The sequence below is a fragment of the Panthera pardus genome, unplaced genomic scaffold (genome assembly GCF_024362965.1).
Source record: "Panthera pardus isolate Hobbes unplaced genomic scaffold, ASM2436296v1 HiC_scaffold_17, whole genome shotgun sequence".
NCBI lineage: Eukaryota > Metazoa > Chordata > Mammalia > Carnivora > Felidae > Panthera > Panthera pardus.
In genome coordinates, this window is record NW_026526732.1 from 103555763 (window position 1) to 103579697 (window position 23935).

A 23935-nucleotide genomic window follows, 5' to 3' on the forward strand; every position below is an offset into this window, starting at 1 on the left:
TTCTCCCTTCCTGTCTCTCTGCCCCTCCCCTGCTCTCTCTGTGTCTCTCAAAATAAAAAAAAATAAACATTTAAAAAAATTAAAATGACTTTCACCCTACTATTTCTTGTATAACTGAAAATGAGTTCACATTTGGCTCGTTGAGGTCATAACAGATCTAAGTCCACTATTCTGTTTGTTGCTATTACACAATACATGAATATGTGCTCAATCTTGAAAGGCAGCATTAATCAGAATGGTAATCACTCTGAGAAGGCTATAAAAACAAGAGTTCATCTATCTTTTATCAAAGAATAGCACAACCCTCAGACATTTTGACGTCTACCTCAACTTCACCGAAGTAACAATCAACAATGAAGATACTTTGTATTTTCCTGACCTTTGTCTTCACTGTGTCCTGTGGTCCATCAGGTAATATTTGCTAATAGGGAAAAGGAGGGAAGAACAAAATGCTTTTTTATAAATGCTTTACTCTGGCAAGAAAAGAAAAAAAAAACAAGTAAATTGTTAGGAGATTCTACATGAACTTAAAATGCAATTGACTCTCTTTTGCATGAAAGAAGAAATGAGTGGAACTGACAGTTGAGAGGATAAAGGCAAAAAAAAAAAAAAAAAGAAAGAAAAGAAAGAAAAGAAAAGAAAAGAAAAAGAAAAAAGAAAAAAGAAAAATTCCCAAGATGTAGAATTAAGAATTAAATGTTTGTTATTTTGTTTGATGAGACTATGACTTCTTACACACTTCCTACTGCCTTCTCTTTTTAAATGTAATTTAATGAACTAATACTATAGCTGTTGTCAAATTAAGCTTTCTACAACTGGTCCAGTAACTTGTGGGAGAGAGGGGATGTTGGAGGTGGATGGCTATTTAGAACACAAAACAGGTAGACTATTTTTTCCACATCCTTTTCACTTTACTCTTGAGGAAGCATGCGCAGATTAGATATTTAATGATATTCTATTTTTTTAAAAGCTAGGCAAAAGAAATATTGTTGGATAAATATTCATATTGTAAAAATGTGTAGGGGATAAAATCTATCTTTTTAATACAGTTGTCTGGACATGATTTTAGAAACAAGATGGTTTCATTCTATACTTGAAACAGCTTTATTTATCTATCCAGCTATCTATGCAAGGGGATTAAATTTGTATTTATGATCATAGATACTTTTTCTTAGTTTCACAGAAAAAAACAGAAGAAGATGTAGACAGAAAAAGAGAATGTTACCTTGTCCGTGGTGCCTGCAAGACTTCATGCAACAGTTGGGAATACATATATAATTACTGCAATACTGAGCCCTGCTGTGTTGTACGGGACTACCAAAAGCCAGTCACTAAACACATCACTACTAGTTCATACAGAGTAAATGATAAGTCCACTATACCACACAAAATTAAATTGTAACACCACTATTAATAAAAATGAACTTTCTTACTTTTTTGAATCTATTTTCACGTGAGTGTCTTTTGGCTTTCTGGATTACACAACTATATCATGGCAGCTAGTAAGTTCAATGTTAGGTTAGTACAAGAGGAATAAAGAGGGTTAGCCTGTTTTTTAAAACTGGCTGAAGTTCTTCTCTATCCACATGACAAATGCCTTGCATCTTTCATACTTCTATTTATCTCTGGCGTGTTTATTTACCCTGTGCAGTAGCCTAGTTATTTCCCATGATCTTTTAGGTGTCAGTCATCAGTCATGATTTATGCTACTTTTTCATAATTGCAGCAAAAATGTGCTTGAGTCTCTAGACACAAAGTCATAAATACCTTAACACATAAAAAGGAAGTATTAGTAGTATAATTATGAGTAAGAACAATCAAACAAAACTCAATAGGGAGTAAAATGTGATGAGAATAAAAGGAAGTTAAAAACATTGTTTAAAGCATTTTTTTTTCTTACCATAAAGTGTTAAAAAAAATTTGGAAGAATACAAAAATGTCTGAAGAAAACAAAGAAAAACCGTTTATAATTCTAGAGCTAACCTTGTATCATAATTAATTCTGAACATAGGCAGCCATTTCAAGGTCTTCTCTTCTGGTTCTTAAGAATTTTCTCTAACTTCTGCATCTTATAATTCAGTATTTAATACTTCTATCCTGTCCCCATCTTCAGTGAACTCATTGTATTTCTGGTTTTCCACTTCCCACATTAATTCTACCATAATATTGAATTAATGTTGACATGACTTTCTTATGAATTGTAAAGATTTCCATCAACAAATACTTGATGTGTAGAATTTAAAGTCTCCACTGAGTGTATTTTTTTATCCATAGCTATAGCACATACCTGGAAAAATATAAAAATTTAGGTGAGAATTCTGATTTAAAGAAAATGAAAGAAGTCCAATGAACTTGGGGATTAAGACGAGAGGATAATTCCGAGTTTTCTTACTTGGAGAAACTGCCGAACAATGTGATCATTCATTAGGAAACAGAGCTAAAGACATAGATTTGGAAAGGAACATTTATGACATGTTGAGCTTAGACTTTTTGGCCATATACAGGTGTGAAGTTTGGGAAAGAAAAATGTGCTTCAAATATAGATTTCAGGAGCCATTAACTGAAGCAATGAGATAAAATCACCCAAAAGACGATTACAGATTGATAAGAAGAAAAAAAGCCAAAATCCTAAAGAATAGCATTTAAAGGAATTGCATAAAATCCAATAAACATTAAATTGGATTGGATGGAGTTGGATTCCATAAGAGAGTAAGAAGGAGAAGCTAGCCAATGAGAACTCACTCCCAGCCTTCATATCTTCCCAGATGAGGTCTCAGATAGAGAAGAAAAGAGGTCACACATACCTACTATGCTCTGTGTTAACTTTTGATCCACAGAATCAATGAACATAATAAAATGGTTTCTGTTTTAAACCACAAAGTTTCAGGGTAGCACAGTAATACTAACTAAAAGTGTGTATAACTTCTAAACTATAAACGTTTTTAAAAAAGAAAAAAGAAAAAATACATAATGAAGCATAGACAAGATTTCTGAAATGATGAGATAAAAAGATTCAGAATTCTTTCCCTTCATAAAGCAGCAAAACAGTGACAAGAAATCAATTTTTCGAGAGCTATCCAAATTAACCACAGATTTGCAAAAATCCAAGAAGCATTTATTTATTTAAAAAAACAAAAACCAAACCAAACCAAACCAAAACAAAAACCACCACAGGGGCACCTGGGTGGCTCAGTTGGCTAAGCAGCCAACTTCGGCTCAGGTCATGATCTTGCAGTTCTTGGGTTCGAGCCCTGTGTTGGGCTCTGTGCTGACAGCTCAGAGCCTGGAGCCTGCTTCAGATTCTGTGTCTCCTTCTCTCTCTACTCTTCCCCCGCTCATGCTCTGTAACTTTCTGTCTCTTAAACATCAATAAACGTTAAAAAACTTAAAAAGAAACCAACCCAAACCAAACCAAACCAAACCAAAACAAAACAAAACAAAACATTCTGAATCTCAATAAAAACAGCTAACTTTGTGGCAGTTAAACTGTCCCATTCATTACTTTCCAACTTTCCTCAGCTCCACAAGTAGCCTTGACAATCTGCAGCCTTCTTATCAAACGTAGCTGTGAATATATAGAGTATCTACAACTCAATAATAAAAACACTCTAATCCAATTATAAAATGGACAGCGGAGTTGAATAGACATTTCTCCAAAGTATATCCAAAGAGGATATACAAATGTTCAACAGGCATATGGAAAGGTGTTTAACCTTAATAGCCATCAAGGAAATGGAAATCAGCACCACAATGAGTTACCACTTCCCACCGGTTAAAAGAGGTATAAGGAACATAAAACACATAAACAAATGTTGGGTATGATATGAAGAAATTGGAACTCTCATACACTGCTAGTGCGGATGTAAATTGGCACAAACAGTTGGGAAAATATTCCGCCAGTTCCTGAAACAGTTAAGGCTGGAGTTTACATTTGATTCTGCAATCCTACTCTCAGATATATATGCAAGAGAAATTAAAAATGTCAATAGAAAAACTTGCACACAAATGTTCATGGCAGCATTATTCATAACAGCCAAAGGTGAAAACAACCCAAATATTTATAAACTGATAGATAGATAAACTTGTGTAGAAAACCCATACAATGGAATATTATTTTGGCAAAAAATGGAATGAAGTATGAAGTCGTGCTATAACATGATAAAGGTCAGAAGACCTTTCCTGAGAAATATACAACATTCTTTCAGTAACAGTAGTGTATGCAAGACAGAAATTTGGATCTACAAAAAGGAATAAACTGACCATGGAATTTGTACATTTGTGGGTAAATGTAAAATATTCTTTCCCTCAGTATTTAATCTCTATTAAAGATAATTTACTGCTTAAAAGAAAAGTAATAATATATTGTGCAGTTGATTGCATTGCACAAAGAATGAGAATAGCCCACATTATGAATTATGGGAAAGAGGAAATATTAGTATAGAATTGTAAGACTTACATTATAATGAAAGTTAGAAAGCTATATTATAAACTTTGAAGAAGAACAAAAATATATGTAACCAATGGGGTAGATAAAATGTAATCATAAAAAATATACAGATAAAGAAAGGGAAAGGGAACAAAGTCAGGGAGAAAAAACAGAAAACAAATAACAAGGTGGCAGTTTTTTGTTTGTTTGCCTTAAAATTTATTTTTGAGAGGGAAGAGAAGGGAAGAGAGAGAAGGGGAGAAAGAAAATCCCTGGCAGTCTCTGTGCTTAGAGTAGGGTTGTTTGAGCAGTGTTCATACTCATGAAATGTGAGATCATGACCTGAGCTGAAATCAAGAGCTGGACACTCAAGTGACTGAGTCACCCAGGTGCCCCAACAATGTGGCAATTTTAAACAAAACCATATTATAATTTCAATAAGTGTGCACATTAAATGTAAACATGACAATTAAAGGACAGAGAATATAAGACAGGATATTACATTGATTTTTTTCTGCATAACAAATTACTGCAAGAGGTAAAACCTTAAAACCTTTATTATCTCATAGACTCTATGAGTAGGATTCCAGAAACAGCTTAGCATGGTGCTGCTGTCCCAAGATCTTTGTTGAGATTGCACTGAAGCAGATAACTATAGCTATAGACATCTCAATACTTCGTGGGGGTCAAAGGATCTGCTTTGTGAAATCATTATTTCACAAGATGCAAACAAATAAATGTCATAACCATTTATGATAAAAAGTCTTGGCAACCATAAATAGAAGGGAACAGTCCCAACCTGAAAAAGACATCTATGAAACACCTACAGCTATCATCATTCTTATGGTCAAAGATGGGATTGAATGCATTTCCTCTAAAATCAAGGACAAGGTAAGAATAATCACTTTCACCACCTGAATTCCAAGTTGTAAGAGAATCTTAGAAAGTACAACAGGAAAAATAAACAAAGGCATGTAGATTATAAATTAAAAACAAACAAACTTATTTTCACTTGACATGATTCTATACAGTAAATGTCTATACAGTAAATCTAAGGAATCTAAAAATGAAGGTAAACTAATAAGTAATACCTTTGATACAGAAAAATATAAAAATTACATTGCTGTAAACTAGAAATACATACGTGACCTAAAGACACCTGCAGATTGAAAGTAAGGAGATGCAGAACCATTTATCATGCTAATGGATGTCAAAAGAAAGCTGGAGTAGCCATATCTATGTCTACATTTTAAAACAAAGACTGTAACAAAAGAGGAAGAAGGGCATTATATCATAATTAAGGAATCAATCCACCAAGAAGATCTAATCACTGTAAATATTTATTCCTTCAATTTGGAGCACCCAAATATATAAATCAATTACTCACAAACATAAAGAAACTCATTAATAATAATACCGTAATAGTAGGGGACTTTAACACCCCACTTATAACAATGGGACAGATCCTCTAAACAGAAAATCAACAAGGAAACAAAGGCTTTAAATAACACACTGGACAGGATGAACTTAACAGATATATTCAGAATACTTCATCTTCAAGCAGAAGAATACACATTCTTCTCAAGTGCACATGAAACAATCTCCAGAATAGATCACATCCTGGGTCACAAGTCAGCCCTAAACAAGTACAAAAAGATTGATATTTTCATACCATGCATATTTTCAGACCACAACACTATGAAACTTGAAACAAACCACAAGAAAAGTTTGGAAAAACCATATGTATTTGTAGATTAAAGACATCCTACTAAAAAATGAATGGGTTTTGAACTTGCTTGCACTGTGCAAACACCCAAAGCTCTGCTTCTGTGGATCCATCCCTCTGACGGGTCTGCCTCCCTCCTGGTGCTTCAGGGCCCCTCCCACAGGGGATCACGATAGCAAAGAGAGCTAAGCCTACCCCTCCTGCCCCTGTGCACCTTGCGGATCCACCCCGTCTAATACATACATGGCCAGATCCCATCAAAGCAGCACCACAAGCCTGGCAGTGTGCAAGCAGCTCAGACAGGGGCCACACCACTCCACAGTGAGTCCTGCCCCTGGGAGAGGGGAAGATAAGGTACACACCAGTCTGACTGTCGCCCCAGTGGTGGGCTGGGGGCAGACATCGGGTCTGACTGCAGCCTTGCCCACCAACACAAGTTACTCCGGACAGCACAGGGGAAGTGCCCTGCAGTTTGGAGCCACCGCAGGAACTACCCAAGTTGACGAAATGGAAGAATTCTCCTCAAAAGAAACTCCAGGAAGTAGTGACAGCTAACGAATTGACCAAAAACGATTTAAGCAATATAATGGAACAAGAATTTAGAATAATAGTCATAAAATTAATCGCTGGGCTTGAGAAAAGCATTGAGGACCTTAGAGAATATATTGCTACAGAGATCAAGGGACCAAGAAATAGTCAAGAGGAGCTAAAAAAATGCTATAAATGAGGTGCAAAATAAAATGGAGGCAGCCATAGCACAGATTGAAGAGGCAGAGGAGAGAATAGGTGAATTAGAAGATAAAATTATGGAAAAAGAGGAAGCTGAGAAAAAGAGAGATAAAAAAAATCCAGGAGTATTAGGGGAGAATTAGAGAACTAAGTGATGCACTCAAACAGAACAATATCCATTTCATAGGAATTCCAGAAGAAGAAGAGAGAGAAAGGGGCTGAAGGTGTACTTGAACAAATCATAGCTGAGAACTTCCCTGATCTGTGGAAGGAAAAAGGCATTGAAATCCAAGAGGCACAGAGAACTCCCTTCAGACGTAACATGAATCTATCTTCTGCACAACGTAACACAGTGAAACTGGCAAAATACAAGGATAAAGAGAAAATTCTGAAAGCAGCTAGGGATAAACATGCTCTAACATATAAAGGGAGACTGATAAGACTCATGACGGATCTGTCTACTGAAACTTGGCAGGCCAGAAAGGAATGGCAGGAAATCCTCAATGTGATGAACAGAAAAAATATGCAGCCGAGAATCCTTTATCCAGCATCTGTCATTCAGAATAGAAGGAGAGATAAAGGTCTTCCCAAACAAACAAAAACTGAAGGAATTCATCACCACTAAACCAGCTCTACAAGAGATCCTAAGGGGAATTCTGTGAGTGAAATGTTGCAAGGACAAAAAAGTACCAGAGACATTACTATAAGCATGAAATCTACAGACATCACAATGACTCTAAAATCATATCTTTCAATAATAACACTGAATGTAAATGGACTAAATGCTCCAACCAACAGACATAGGGTATCAGAATGGATAAAAAAACAAGACCCATCTATTTGCTGTCTACAAGAGACTCGTTTTAGACCTGAGGATACTTTCAGATTGAAAGTGAGGGGATGGAAAGCTATCTATCATGCTACTGGAAGTCGAAAGAGAGTTGGAGTAGCCATACTTATATCAGACAAACTAGACTTTAAATTAAAGGCTATAACAAGAGATGAATAAGGGCATTATATAATAATTACAGCGTCTATGCATCAGGAAGAGATAACAATTATAAATGTCTATGCACCAAATACGGAAGCTCCCAAATATACAAAACAATTAATCACAAACATAAACAACCTTATTGATAAGAATGTGATAATTGCAGGGGACTTTAATACCCCACTTACAACAATGGATAGATCATCTACACACAGGATCAATAAAGAAACAAGGGTCCTGAATGATACATTGGATCAGATGGACTTGACAGATATATTTAGAACTCTGCATCCCAAAGCAACAGAATATACTTTCTTCTCAAGTGCATATGGAACATTCTCCAAGATAGATCACATACTGGGTCACAAAACAGCCCTTCATAAGTATAAAAGAATTTAGATCATACCATACACACTTCCAGACCACAATGCCATGAAACTTGAAATCAACCACAGAAAAAAGTCTGGAAAACCCTCCAAAAGCATGGAGATTAAAGAACACTCTACTAAAGAATGAATGGGTCAACCAGGCAATTAGGGAAGAAATTAAAAAATATATGGAAACAAATGAAAATACAACAATCCAAACGCTTTGAGATGCAGCAAAGGCAGTCCTGTGAGGAAAATACATTGCAATCAATGAAACAAGAAACAAGAAACAAGAAACAAGAAAAATCCCAAATACAAAATCTAACAGCATACCTAAAGGAAATAGAAGCAGAACAGCAAAGACACCCCAAACCGAGCAGAAGAAGAGAAATAATAAAGATCAGAGCAGAAATAAACAACATAGAATCTAAAAAAAAAAACAAAAAAAACAAAACAAAACAAAAAACAAAACAAAACAACAAAAAAAACTGTAGAGCAGATCAATGAAACCAAGAGTTAGTTTTTTTGAAAAAATAAACAAAATTGATAAACCTCTAGCCAGGCTTCTCAAAAAGAAAAGGGAGAGGGCCCAAATAGATAAAATCATGAATGAAAACAGGGTTATTACAACCAATCCCTCAGAAATACAAGCAATTATCAGGGAATACTATGAAAAATTATATGCCAACAAACTGGACAACCTGGAAGAAATGGACAAATTCCTGAGCACCCTCACAGTTCCAAAGCTCAAACAGGAAGAAATAGAAAACTTGAACAGACCCATAACCAGCAAAGAAATTGAATCAGTTAGCAAAAATCTTCCAACAAATGAGTCCAGGACCAGATGGCTTCCCTAGGAAATTCTACCGGACATTTAAAGCAGAGATAATACCTATCCTTCTCAAGCTGTTCCAAAAAATAGAAGGGAAGGAAAACTTCCAGACTCATTCTATGAAGCCAGCATTACTTTGATTCCCAAACCTGAGAGAGATACAGCAAAAAAAAAAAAAAAAAAGAGAACTACAGGCCAATATCTCTGATGAATATGGATGCAAAAATTCTCTACAAGATACTAGCAGGTCGAATTCAACACCATATAAAAAGAATTATTCACCATGGTCAAGTGGGATTCATTCCTGGGCTTCAGGGCTGGTTCAACATTCGCAAATCAATCAATGTGACACATCACACTAAGAAAAGAAAAGAAAAGAAAAGAAAAGAAAAGAAAAGAAAAGAAAAGAAAAGAAAAGAAAAGAAAAGAAAAGAAAAGAAAAGAAAAGAAAAGAAAAGAAAGAAAAGAAAAGAAAAGAAAAAAGAACAATATGATCCTGTCAATTGATGCATAAAAAGCATTTGACAAAATTCAACATACTTTCTTAGTAAAAACCCTCGAGAAAGTCGGGATAGAAGAAATACACTTAAGCATCATAAAAGCCATTTATGAAAAGCTCACAGCTAATATCATCTTCAATGGGGAAAAACTGAGAGCTTTCCCCCTGAGATCAGGAACACCACAGGGATATCCACTCTTACTGCTATTGTTTAACATAGTGTTGGAAGTTCTAGCATCAGCAATCAGACAACAAAAGGAAATCAAAGGCATCAAAATTGGCAAAGATGAAGTCAAGCTTTCACTTTTTGCAGATGACATATTATACATGGAAAACCTGATAGACTCCACCAAAAGTCTGCTAGAACTGATACATGAATTCAGCAAAGTCGCAGGATACAAAATTAATGTACAGAAATTAGTTGCATTCTTATACACTAACAATGAAGCAACAGAAAGACAAATAAAGAAACTGATCCCATTCACAACTGCACCAAGAATCATAAAATACCTAGGAATAAACCTAACCAAAGATGTAAAAGATCTGTATGCTGAAAACTATAGAAAGCTTATGAAGGAAATTGAAGAAGATATAAAGAAATGGAAAAACATTCCATGCTCATGGATTGGAAGAATAAATATTGTTAAAATGTCAATACTACCCAAAGCTATCTACACATTCAATGCAATCCCAATCAAAATTGCACCAGCATTTTTCTCGAAGCTAGAACAAGCAAACCTAAAATTTGTATGGAATCACAAAAGACCCCAAATAGCCAAAGTAATGTTGAAAAAGAACCAAAGCGGAAGGCAATACAATCCCAGACTTTAGCCTCTTCTACAAAGCTGTAATCATCAAGACAGCATGGTATTGGCACAAAAACAGACACCTAGACCAATAGAATAGAATAGAGACTCTAGAATTGGACCCACAAACATATGGCCAACTAATCTTTGACAAAGCAGGGAAGAACACCCAAAGGAAAAAAGACAGTCCCTTTAACAAATGGTGCTGGGAGAACGGGCCAGCAACATGCAAAAAGAATGAAACTAGACCACTTTCTTACACCACTCACAAAAATAAACTCAAAATGGATAAAGGACCTGAATGTGAGACAGGAAACCATTAAAACCCTAGAGGAGAAAGCAGGAAAAAACCTCTCTGAGCTCACCCACAACAATTTCTTACTTGACACATCTCCAAAGGCAAGGGAATTAAAAGGGAATTTATGAAGATAAAAAGCTTCTGCACTGCAAAGGAAACAATCAACAAAATTAAAAGGCAACCGATGGAATCGGAAAAGATATTTGCAAATGACATATCAAAGGGCTAGTATCCAAAATCTATAAAGAACTCACCAAACTCCACACCTGAAAAACAAATAATCTAGTGAAGAAATGGGCAGAAAACATGAATAGACACTTCTCTAAAGAAGACATCCAGATAGATGGCCAGCCAACAGACACATGAAAAGATGCTCAACGTCACTCTTCATCAGGGAAATACAAATCAAAACCACACTGAAATACCACCTCACACCAGTCAGAGTGGCGAAAATGAACAAATCAGGAGACTATAGATGCTGGAGAGGATGTGGAGAAATGGGAACCCTCTTGCACTGTTGGTGGGAATGCAAACTGGCACAGAACTCTGGAAAACAGTGTGGAGGTTCCTCAAAAAATGAAAAATAGATCTACCCTATGACCCAGTAATAGCACTGCTAGGAATTTACCCAAGGGATACAGGAGTGCTTATGCATAAGGGCACTTGTACCCCAACATTTATAGCAGCATTTTCAACAATAGTCAAATTGGGAAGAGCCAAATGTCCATCAACTGATGAATGGATAAAGAAATTGTGGTTTATATACACAATGGAATACTACTTGGCAATGAGAAAGAATGAAATATGGCCTTTTCTAGTAACCTGGATGGAACTGGAGAGTGTTATGCTAGGTGAAATAAATCTTACAGAGAAAGACAGATACCACATGTTTTCACTCTTATGTAGATCCTGAGAAACTTAATAGAAGACCATGGGGGAGGGGAAGGAAAAAAAAAGTTAGAGAGGGAGAGAGCCAAACCATAAGAGACTCTTGAAAACTGAGAATAAACTAAGGGTTGATGGGGTGGGGGGCGCTGGGAAGGAGGGGTGAGTGGGTGATGGGTATTGAGGAGGGCACCTGTTGGGATGAGCACTGGGTGTTGTATGGAAACCAATTTGACAATAAATTTCATATTAAAAAAAAAGAATGAATGGGTTAACCAAGATTTTAAAGAGGAAATTAAAAAGTACATGGAAACCAATGAAAATGAAAACACGACAGTCCAAAATCTTTGGGATGCAGCAAAGTGATCATAAGAGGGATCATAAGTAGCAATCCAAGCCTTCCTAAAGAAGGAAGAAAGGTCTCAAATACACAAGCTAGGCTTACACCTAAAGGAGCTGGAAATTGAACAGAAAATAAAGCCCCAAAACAACTAAAAAAGGGAAATAATAAACATTAGAGCAGAAATCAATGATAGCATAAAAGAAAAAAAAAAGAATAGATCAATGAAACAAGGACAAGGAGTAGGTTCTTTGAAAGAATTAACAAAACTGATAGCCCCTAACCAGAATAATCAAAAAGAGAAAGGAAAAGACCCAAATAAATAAAATCATGAAGGAAAGAGTAGAAATCACAGCCAACACCACAGAAATACAAAACAATAATAAGAGAATATTATGAACAATTATATGCCCAAAAATTGGGCAATCTGGAAGAAATGGATACATTCCTAGAAACACATAAACTACCAAAACTGAAACAAGAAGAAATAGAAAATTTGAACAGATCCATAACCAGTAAAGAAATGGAATCAGTAATGAAAATTCTCCCAGCCAACAAGAGTCTAGGGCTAGCTGGCTTCCCAGGGGAATTCTTCCAAACATGGAAGAGTTAATATCCGTTCTTTTTAAGCTGTTCCAAAACATAGAAATGGAAGGAAAACTTCCATACTCATTCTATGAGGCCAGCATTACCAGACAAAGAACCCACTAAAAAGGAGAATTACAGACCAGTTTCCCTGATGAACATGGATGCAAAAATCCTCAACAAGATAATAGCAAATTGAATCCAAAAATACATTAAATGAATTATTCACCAGTATCAAATGGGATGTATTCCTGGGCTGCAGGGGTGGTTCAATATCCGCAAATCAATCAATGTGATACATCACATTAATAAAAGAAAGGATAAGAACCACATGACCCTCTCAATAGAAGCAGGAAAAGCATTTGACAAAATACAGCATCCTTTCTTGATAAAAACGCTCAAGAAAGTAAGGATAGAAGGAGTATACCTCAACATCATAAAGGTTATATACAAAAGACTCAACAGCTAATATCACCCTCAATGGGGAAAAACTGACAGCTTGCCTCCTAAAGTCAGGAACATGACAGGGATGTCCACTCTCACCACTATTGTTCAACATAGTACTGGAAGTCCTAGCCTCAGCAATCAGAAAACAAAAGTAAATAAAAGATATCAGAATCTGAAAGGAAGAAGTCAAACTTTCATTCTTCCCAGACAACATGATACTCTATGTGGAAAACCTGAAAGAGCCCACCAAAAAACTGCTAGAACTCATACATGAATTTAGGAAAGTCACCGGATATAAAATCCACATATAGAAATCAGTTGCATTTGTATATACCAGTAAAGAAGCAACAGAAAGAGAAATCAAGGAATCAATCCCATTTACAATTGCACCAAAACCTGTAAAATACCTGGGAATAACCTAACCAAAGAGGTAAAATATCTGTATGTTGAAAACTATAGAAAGCTTATGAATGAAATTGAAGAAGATACAAAGAAATGGAAAAACATTCCATGCTCACAAATTGAAAGAATAAATATTGTTAAAATGTTGATACTGCCCAAAGCAATCTGCACGTTCAGTGTAATTCCTATCAAAATAACACCAGCATTCTTCACATAGCCAAACAAACAATTCCAACATTTTTATGGAACCACAAAAGACCCTGAATAGCTAAAGCAATGTTGAAAAAGAAAACCACAGCTGGAGGCATCACAATCCCATCCTGTAATCCTGCATTACAAAGCCATAATCATTAAGACAGTGTGGTATTGGCACAAAAACAGACACATAGACCAATGGAACAGAATAGAGAACCCAGAAATGGACTGACAAATGTATGGCCAACTCATCTTTGACAAAGCAGTAAAGAATATCCAATGGAAAAAGACAGTCTTTTTCAGCAAATGGTGTTAGGAAAACTGGACAGCAACACACAGAAGAACGAGCCTGGGCTACTTTCTTACACCATATACAAAAACAAACTCAAAATGGATGAAAGACCTAAATGTAAGAAAAGAAACCATCAAAATCCTAGAAGAGAAAACAGGCAACAACCTCGTTGACCTTGGCTACAGCAACTTCCTACTAGACATGTCTCTTGAGCCAAGGGACATAAAAGCAAAAATGAACTATTGGGACCTTATCAAGATAAAAAACCTTCTGCACTATAAAGGAAACAATCAACAAAACTAAAAGGCAACTGACAGGATGGGAGAAGATATTTCCAACTTACGTATCAGATAAAGGGTTAGTATCAAAAATCTATAGAGAACTTGTCAAACTCAACACCCAAAAAACAAATGATCTAGTGAAGAAATGGGCAAAAGACATGAATAGACACATTTACAAAGAAGACATCCAGATGGCTAACAGACACAAGAAAAGATGCTCAATATCACTCATCATCAGGGAAATACAAATCAAAACCTTAATGAACTACCACCTCACACTTGTCAGAACGGCTAAAAATAACAACTCAGAAAAGAACAGATATTGGCAAGGATGCAGAAAAAGACGAACATTTTTGCACTGTTGGTGGGAATGCAAACTGGTATGGCCACTCTGGAAAACAGTACAGAGGTTACTCAGAAAATAAACAATAGAGCTAATCTATGACCCAGCAATTATACTACTAGGTATTTATCCAAAGATTACAAAAATGCTGATTTGAAGGGGAACCTTGCACCCCAATGTTTACAGCAGCACTATCAACAGTAGCCAAAATATGGAAAGAGGCCAAATGTCCATTAACTGATGAATGGATAAGGAAGATGTGAGATAAATATAATGGAATATTACTAGGCAATCAAAAAGAATGGAATCTTGCCATTTACAACAATGTGGATGGAACTAGAATGTATTATGCTAAGTGAACTAAGTCTGTTGGAGAAAGACAACTATATGATTTCACTCATGTGGAATTTAAGAAACACAATGGATGAACATAGGGGAAGAGAAGGAAAATTAAGATAAAAACATAGAGAAAAGCAAACCATAAGTGACTATTAACTATAGAGAACAAACTGAGGGTTGCTGGAAGGATGTGGGTGGGAGATAGGCTACATGAGTGATGTCATTAAAGAGGGCACTTGTTGGGATGAACACTGGGTATCATATGTAAGTGATTAATACAAAATTCTTCTCCTGAAACCATTATTACACTATATATTAACTAACTTGGATTTGAATAATAAAAAAAAAAACTAACCCAAATATTTTAAGAAAAAAAAGAAAGGATTCGAAAATACTACATATGAAAGTATTCAAAACAAAGAGAGAATATATGCATTACTTCCCTATACATTGACAAATACATTGTTGAGAGGAATTGAAGAAGTAAACAATGAAAGGTGGGAATACAAACTGGTGCAGCCACTCTGAAAAACAGTATGGAGTTTCTTCAAAAAGTTACAAATAGAACTACCCTACAACCCAGCAATTATACTACTAGGTATTCAACCAAAGCATACAAAAATATAGATTCTAAAGGATACATGCACCCTGATGTTTATAACCACATTATCAACAATAGCCAATCTGTCCATCAACTGTTGAATGGATAAAGATGTGGAATGTGCATGTGTGTGTATATATGTGTGTATATATGTATATATGTGTGGAATGGAATATTGGAATGGAATATTACCCAGTCATCAGAAAGAATGAAATCTTGTCATTTGCAATGATTTGAATGGAGCTAGAGTGTATTATGCTAAATGAAATAGGTCAGTCAGAGTAGACAAATACCATATGATTTTACTCATATGTGGAATTTAAGAAACAGTACAGATGAACCTTAGGGTTTGGGAAAAGAAGAAGAGAGGGAGGCAAACCATAAGTGACTCTTCACTATAGAGAACAAACTGAGGATTGCTGGAGGGAGGTTGGTGGGGGGATGGGCTAAATGGGTGATGGGTATTAATGAGGGAATTTGTTATGATGAGCCCTGGGTGTTATATGTAAGTGATGAATCACTAAATTCTACTCCTGAAACTGATATTATACTAGTTAACTAACTAGTTAAATGTTTAAATGAAAACTTAAGAAAAAAGAGAGAAGTAAATAATGAAGAGATATATATTGATCAGGCATTGGAAATGTTAAAATGCCAAATTTCATCATATGGGACTACAGATTCAATAAAATCTCAACCAAAATACCAGCTGGCTTTTAAAATAGGTATTGACAATCTTACTTAAAAATTTGCGTGAAAATTTACCAGACCAAAAATAACCAGGAATTGAAGATTGAGAACTAAGTTGTAGAGATGACACTACTTGATTTCAAGTTTTACTATAAAGATTCAAAAAGAGAATTTGGTATTGACATAGAGGAGAGAATGAATCAGAATGAATCAGAATGTAAAATGTTGAAACAAACTCAATATATGTAATCAACTGATTTTTTACAAAGATGCCAAAGAAATTCATCTGGATTATATCTACTCTAATAAAAAGATTCCTACATATTGGAGATTCAGTGTCAAACAAGAGAAATACAGTTCTTCCCTAATGGAGTTTTTAGTTTTGTTTAAATAAAACCATGACCAATAAAGAAATCATGTGGAGAAATCTAAGATTTTTAGTATAGGAATTTGTGTCCCAGTAAAAAGGAACTTTTTCCCCCCAAGACATTGAGAGTTCTAACCCCTTCTGCTCACTTTAAAGGAACCTTTCCAATCTATATCCACAAGGTATTGTATTTCTTCATCCTAGAACTGGTTTTACAACAATATGTAAAAGCTATGGCATGAGTAACTAAGATAACAACACCAAACAGACCTCTAGATACTGAGAAAATGTTCAAGGAAAAAAGAATAACACAAATAAAAAAACTCTTTTAAATATATTTGGAGAGGTATTTAAAAAGATCTTACATCAACAAAACAAAAATACAGCTTCTATGGCAAAAGAACAGAGAAACAGATAAGGGCACTTACATCTTAAATATGATTGCTAAAAAAAAAAAATAGTAACACCAAAAAGTGAAAGGTATTTAAATCATAAAATGACAACATAAGTAGACATAAAAATAAGATAGTAAAGACAAAACTAGAGAGGGATATTTCAACATTTGACCAAAAGAAATCCCCTAAAGCGAGAAAATAAATATACAAATAAGGAGAGAAAGTGTTCATCAGAGGAAAAAAATATAAAAAGAGAAGAGAACAATTCCTAGATTTGAAGATACAGGCTCACTGGTTTTAGATCTAACTCATAAAAAAAGAAGTTCACACCAGGAAATGTGTGACTATAAAATCTGGGTTACAAATTATAAAGATAATGTCCTAAAAAGTGTCATGAAAGAACAAAAAATCAAACCATTTAAAAGGAGCTAACCTAATTTTGGATTTCTCATCAGGGAGACTGTATAATAGAAGTGGCTAATGACTTCACATGATTTTGAACATAGATTTTACATCCAAATAATCAGATATGAGGGCAGAATAAAAATATTTCCTTGCATGGAAATTCCTGCATTTCCTATCTTTTTTTTTTTTAAAAGAACATTTCTGGATGGAGAAAAAAACAAAAAAGAATACAGGAGATGCAAATAACAGTAGATTCAGTGCAGTTAAACAGGTTCAGAAACTCTTAGAACAAAGAAGGCACAGGAAGAGCCTATCATACTGGGACAAACTTGAGGATGAGGACTGATCATTATTTATATCTTTTATTCACATCTAAAAGAAAACTATAGGAAAAAAAATTTTTTCCAAAGTGTCAGAACCAAAAGTTAAACAATGAAAACTAAAATATGTGAAAACATTTGAGAAATAAAATGAAAAAGAGAGATAATAATAAAAGAAAACAAGAAGAAAAATAGTAAAATAATGGTAATAATTCACTTAACTTTGAAACCAACAACATTTGTCTTTGGTTAGCACAGTGTTGCCACATTAGGTGCATTAAAAAGGCAATAAAATCCATACTACTTATTGTAACACAGTATTTCAATATAAAGCTTAAGTGCCTCTATTCAGAGTGCAAACATTATCCCAGACAAAGGTAAAAGGCAATGTATAACAACAGATGAATGAGATGTGCAAAGTAGGGAGGAAGGTTGGAGGAAATGGCAAGGGAACTAATATCCTTATTTTAAATAGAGAAAGTTGAATGTTGTGGCTAACGTTGGTGGGAAAAAAGTGTTTAAATATTTGAAGATAAACTAAAGAACTTTCAAAAATTAATATAACTTTCAAATATTTGAGGAACAGAACAGCACAGGAGTGTAAGTGATCTGAATCCACATTTTTCTTGGGGGAAACCAAAAGATACATTCTGTAGTTGGCAGGCAAGGACAAAGTATTAAGCTGGGTCCTAATTCTTATGTTAATAAGAAGATCTAAAATAAGGAGATTGAATAGGAAATTATTTCTATTCATTACAAGATCTTTTTTTTTTCAATCCTTATTGTGTACCTATATTACTATGATAAAAAAAAAACTTAAAATGAATGGAGACTAATTGGGCTTTTCTAGGAAAAAGCAGAGCTCCCTAAATATTCAAGTTGCATCTGAAAAGAATATAGTGAAAATTAATGACAAAAGTGAGGCCTCCTATCTGTTATTTGGTAAATTAATAGTTTAGGGAAATCAATGGGATAACTGAATATAAGTCAGAATTTGGGATATATGGACATATTGATGATATTGTATACCGAATTAGAGACTAGAATGTATTTTGAAAAGTAATCAGGAGTTTAACCAACATGGTAATGTTCAGTTGTTTACATCTGAAATGGTAGATATTTCTCTTAAACCCACTCCATGCATGCCCTTTATGTTGATGTTTAACTGATCACCATCGATACAAGGATGTCATGTGTACAGGCTGCTTCCACATAGAGATTCCTCTCTAAAGATCAATAATCTCAAGTATTCTCAATTTGGGTAATTCTACCCACAGCCCTAGTCAATGGTGCAAAGACAAGTACACCAAATTAAAACAATTTCCGGATAAAGAGTCTTTCTTCCGTTAGAAAACTATAAATAGTAAATGTCTTTTGGCTTTTTGGAAAGCTAGTCTCTAGATTTTGTTACCAAATCTTTCAGCAACTTCTTTCTGCAGAATGAAGATCTTTTACTATTTCCTCCATTTACTGTGTTATGTGACCTTCATTCTACCAGGTAAAATAGATGTTTGTTTATATGTAACATAGAGCTTACAGCTAAAAATAGAAACACCAGATTATGAAATAGAAAATGCAGTTTCTTAACAATCTTGTCAATTCAAGAAGTCTCTTGATTATGTTGAATTTCAGTTTACTCATATAGAATAGTGTTATACTAATGTACTCAACTCAATTTGAAAATTAATATGTAGATAAAATGAAATGATTCTGGTAGATCCTTTGGCCTTGATTTCTTTTAGATATTATCATTATTTTTTTAAATATAATTTTAAAAATGTATTTGCAAACTTCAGAAGTGAAGGCTTCATAATAAATTGGGCCCAGGGAAGGTGAATGATTGAGAATAACAGAATATATCTCTTGTGGTATTAATAACAGAATCTACAAATTGATCCAGGATCCAGTCTCAGAATACTCTGGGTAATGAAGCACAGCAGGAATAAAATGTCAAATAAAGGCATAGTACTGCAAAAAAATCCTTGTTGGTTAGTTAATGCATTAGTAAAGAAATTAAGCAATGGCTTTATTTTTTTAAATGTTTATTTATTTATTTTGAGGGAGAGAGAGAGAGAGAGAGAGAGAGAGAGAGAGAGAGCAAGCATGAGTGGGAAAGGGACTGAAAGAGAAGGAGAGAGATAATATCCCAAGCAGCTTTGCACTGTCAGTGCAGAGCCTGATGCAGGACTTTAACTCACCAACAATGAGATCCTGACCTGAACTGAAAACAAGAGTCAGCTGCTCAACTGACTGAGCTACCCAGGCACTCCAGCATTGGCTTAATGGATCAATTAAAAATAAATAATCAAAATACGTAGTGCAATAAAGTGCTTCATGGTGATTATATGATTTTCTTGAGAGGTGTATCCTCTGAGGTAATCCAGGCTCTCTAACAACGAAGATGTAAATTGATATGCAGAAGTATTTGTATTTGGACCTAGAAAGTTGGAACTTCAAGGTACAACACATAACAGAAAGAGAATTTAATTCAAACTTAGAAGATTTTTTATATTTGAAAGTTTATTTATTTATTTTGAGAGAGAGAGCTGGGAAGGGGCAGAGACAGGAGAGGGGGAGAAAGAATCCCAAGCAGTCTCCACACTGTCAGCACAGAGCCCAATGAGGGGCTTGAACCCACAAACCAAGGGATCATGACCTGAGCCCAAATCAAGAGTCAGATGCTTAACTGACTGAGCCATCCCAGTGCCCCAAACTTAGAAGATTTAGATTTTATTATTAGCTTCCTACTTAATAGCTTGTGAACCTTGCCACTCAGAGAATTTAAGTGATTTACCAAAGTTTTTAACAATAAAACAGAAAATGTAAGCAGAATCAATAACAATCACAATTTTTTTTAGAATAAAATGTCTGCTGTAAAATGTACTTGTTAATTGTATGTACCTCAAAAGACTGCAGTTAGGATTTAGTGCAATAATGCACCAGTAACTAGTCCTACAAACTGAAAATTAGTCTATCAATTTGGGTACTATTATAATTATTATGGCTGTTGCTATTATACTTATTATTGGTAATGAAAGGGGACTGAGGAAGTAAGGACCTCAAATATGATTAGGGAGGATGTTGAGGTGCATGGGGCTAGCGTGTCAAGCAATAACCACGTAACAATGAGTGGCTAGTAATCTGAGCACAGTGCTGGACACTAAGGAAACAGAAATAAAAGAAAGACTCAGTAATTCTCTAGGCATACTTAAAAATATAGTTGATTAAATTCAGATAAGTCAATAAATTGCTTGATTTAGAAGATTTATATAAGTATGCTTTAAATAGCAAGAATGGTGGGATTATGGCCTAGCAATTGTAGAGGTTTGGGAAAATGTCCTGAATTCTCTGATGAAGAGCTTTGAAATTAGGGATAAGACTCTTGCATTTAGACTCTGGAAGATGAGAGAAAAAAAGGGCAGAAAATTAAATACGAGTGTCTAGAATGTGCCAAACCCCATTTCATAACTTCTCATGTAGATATCTAATCTGACCTTCCAGATAACATTGTCAGATACCTATTATTGCCTCTTTTTAAGAAGAGGAAAATTACATCAGAGGTTTTCAAGGTCACACTTATTATACTATATGTGGTAAGTAGAATATAAATACTGGAGTGCAAGATCCTAGCATATTTGTTCCTTATATTTCATCAGGTTTTCTATAGAAGGCACTGAGGATAATGTAAAAGCTGAATAGATTATTTGGTGAAAAGCAGTGAGGTCACATGGGAATTTAGCTGGACTTCAGATGTAAAGGGTTTGGATGTACAGGATCTATACCATCAAACTCAACATTTGCTGAGCTTTGCAGAAAGCTTTAAATAATGCAATGAAGACCTTGTGGTCTAGGAATATGACCACAAACTTTCCTTTACTTTTTGATCATTCAAACAGATACTAAATTATAACGTCTACTGAAATGGACAGAATGCTATATATTTGGCCCTTGCTAAACTAAAAAATAGGGAAAGTAATACAAGGTTTCAGAGAGAGTGGCTTTGAAAGAGTTCATAGAGTAATAGTACCAATTGCACAATGGTGTGGTTTGGCTATTGGTAAAACCTTCAAGTCTCTAAAGAAGCTGTAAAAAGTGTTCAATCTAAGTGGATACTTTGTGAAGATGTAAGATGAGTGTTTGATCCAAGCAGAGTGATACCATGCTGGAAAGTGAATTACAGAAAATTGATAGAGAACAATGCTGACGATGGTTAAAACAGAATGAACAGTATTTTAAGCAGTGTTTTAGTACAAGAGTAATATAATCCACAGAGATAGTGAAAACAGCGTACTATAGTGATTTATAGAGTGAGTTTGCCATCAAATAGATCAGAGTTTATATTAAGGACCTGAGGCTCCTTTGTGATTGCGGAGAAGCTTTAATTCTTTTAACTGTACAATGGATGGTAAGATCATTAATTTTATAAGGTTTTGCAAAGATTCAGAAATAATGTAAGAAAAATATTTACCACTTTGAATATCATATTGCAGTATTTTGAGAAATGGAAAAAAAAGAAGTAAAAAACAAAAAAGGGGGAGAGGAAATAGTTGAGGAGAAGAAATACAAGATGGTTTCCCTGTATAGCCAGTTGTTAAGATGTTTCAAAATGGATCTTGAATGGCAGAAACATGGTGGCCTTGGAAACTTTATGATATATTGCATGGTGAATGGGAAGCTGAGTCTAAAATAGTGGAGGAGAGACATTCACCTGTGTTGAAATGTTTGTGAGAAGACAGTATCAGTCCCAGTGCTCTAGAGTATATTACAATTATTATTATTTTTTATTTTTTAAATGCTAACGATTATTTATTTTTGAGAGAGAGACAGAGAGACAGAATGTAAGCAAGGGAGGGGGAGAGAGAGGGGGAGTCACAGAATCTGAAGCAGGCTCCAGGCTCTGAGCTGACAGCACAGAGCCTGACTTGGGGCTCAAACTCACGTGAAACTGCAAGATCATGACCTGAGCTGAAGTCAGATGCTTAACCAACTGAGCCACCCAGTTGCCCCTAGAGTTTATTAAATTTAAAATCAAGTTGATTTGGTTACTTGAGAATTATGATAAAATGTTGGAAGAAAAGTGGAGCTCGTTAAAATAAATAACCTTCTTCAATTGGCTAGGATTTCACAGATAACTAAATATCTTCCCCACTAATCCAGAAAGCTGATGTGTGACAAATACCATGTTAATGCTTCCTTTGTGGCAATGATTAGTTTAATTAATTAATTTACATTAGTTAAGGTAATTTGCAAATTAGTCATAATTTCTTTCTATATTTTTACCCACCTGACTTAAAGAATTATACTTTCTTGAATAAGCCAAGGAACAAATCAAACACAAATATTAATACATTAGAACGTTTATGACTTTCATATGAGGGTACTATTAACTGATATGAAGTCTCTTCAATAGTAGAGATCCAGGCAATAACCATAAGAAAAGATTTAAGTAACTCTTGCCAAACTAACAATATTTGAGGAATACAAAAGAAAACAAGGATTTAATTCTAAGACCTGAATACAGCTGGGTAAGAGATGGGGAACAGAAAGTGATATAAAATACCCACTTACCTAACTTTGAGTTAAGACATCAAAGTCCAGGGAATTGACAAATAATTCAACATAAAGAGGCTAAAATTATTTTATTTAAATTTGTCTAAGGTAAAATTTTTCCTACATTCAGGTGAAGTCTGGAAACCCATTTGTTAAACATATGTACAGTATATTAACAAGTATTTATTACTAATGATTATTTGTATGTGTACACATATTCATCTTAATAGAATTCCATTTTGTCATTCTGTAGTCAACCTCCAATATTCACATCTTCAGGTTCCTCTACAATCATAAAATAATTAAGGGTCCTAGAGGCAGCCAAGTCTACCATGAGTATCTAGTTTGAGACAATATCCGGTATGTCAGTTTCCAACTTTTTTTTTAATGTTTATTTATTTTTGACAGAGAGAGAGAGAGAGAGCACGAGTTGGGGAGGGGCAGAGACAGGGAGACACAGAATCTGAAGCAGGCTCCAGGCTCTGTGCTGACAGCTCAGATGCAGGGCTAGAACTCACAGATAGCAAGATCATGACCTGAGCCAAAGTCAGACATGCAACTGACTGAGCCACCCAGGAGCCCCAGTTTCCAACTTTTTTTGTAGAGGCCATGGATTAAATATTTAAAATGTTGAAAGCTGGGTTAAGCATGTATTAGTTTTGCAGCAAACGTCGGCAATTTATTTGGTCACTGAAAGCCTGAGGTTGTTTGTTTGTTTGTTTGTTTTTTATTTGAGAGAGAGAGAGCAGGGTAAGAGGGGCATGTTCTGGAGCCAGACAGGGTCTCGATCTCATGACCCTGGGATCATGACTTGAGCCTAAAT

The 23935-nt window shown here is 35.0% G+C and overlaps 2 protein-coding genes across 2 annotated transcripts in view; both read left to right on the forward strand.

Moving 5' to 3' along the window:
• The first annotated feature begins 353 nt into the window (after positions 1-353).
• DEFB113 (defensin beta 113) lies at positions 354-1402 on the forward strand. The gene is made up of 2 exons (XM_053905312.1): positions 354-411; positions 1176-1402. Exons 1-2 carry the CDS (start codon positions 354-356, stop codon positions 1400-1402), a joined length of 285 nt encoding a protein of 94 aa, XP_053761287.1.
• Positions 1403-1492: 90 nt separating this feature from the next.
• Positions 1493-23935, forward strand: part of DEFB114 (defensin beta 114) — a 29449-nt gene continuing 7006 nt past the window's right edge. Inside the window, exon 1 of the mRNA XM_019456688.1 lies at positions 1493-1502. Coding sequence (XP_019312233.1) covers positions 1493-1502 — 10 coding nt within the window. The remainder of the gene's footprint in view (positions 1503-23935) is intronic.

Bases quoted from the DNA above. Each gene is read 5' to 3' on its own strand.
- DEFB113 (XM_053905312.1), top strand. From the start codon at position 354: ATGAAGATACTTTGTATTTTCCTGACCTTTGTCTTCACTGTGTCCTGT. The intron at 412-1,175 runs GTAATATTTGCT...ACTTTTTCTTAG, and splicing joins TGTGTCCTGTGGTCCATCAG to TTTCACAGAAAAAAACAGAA.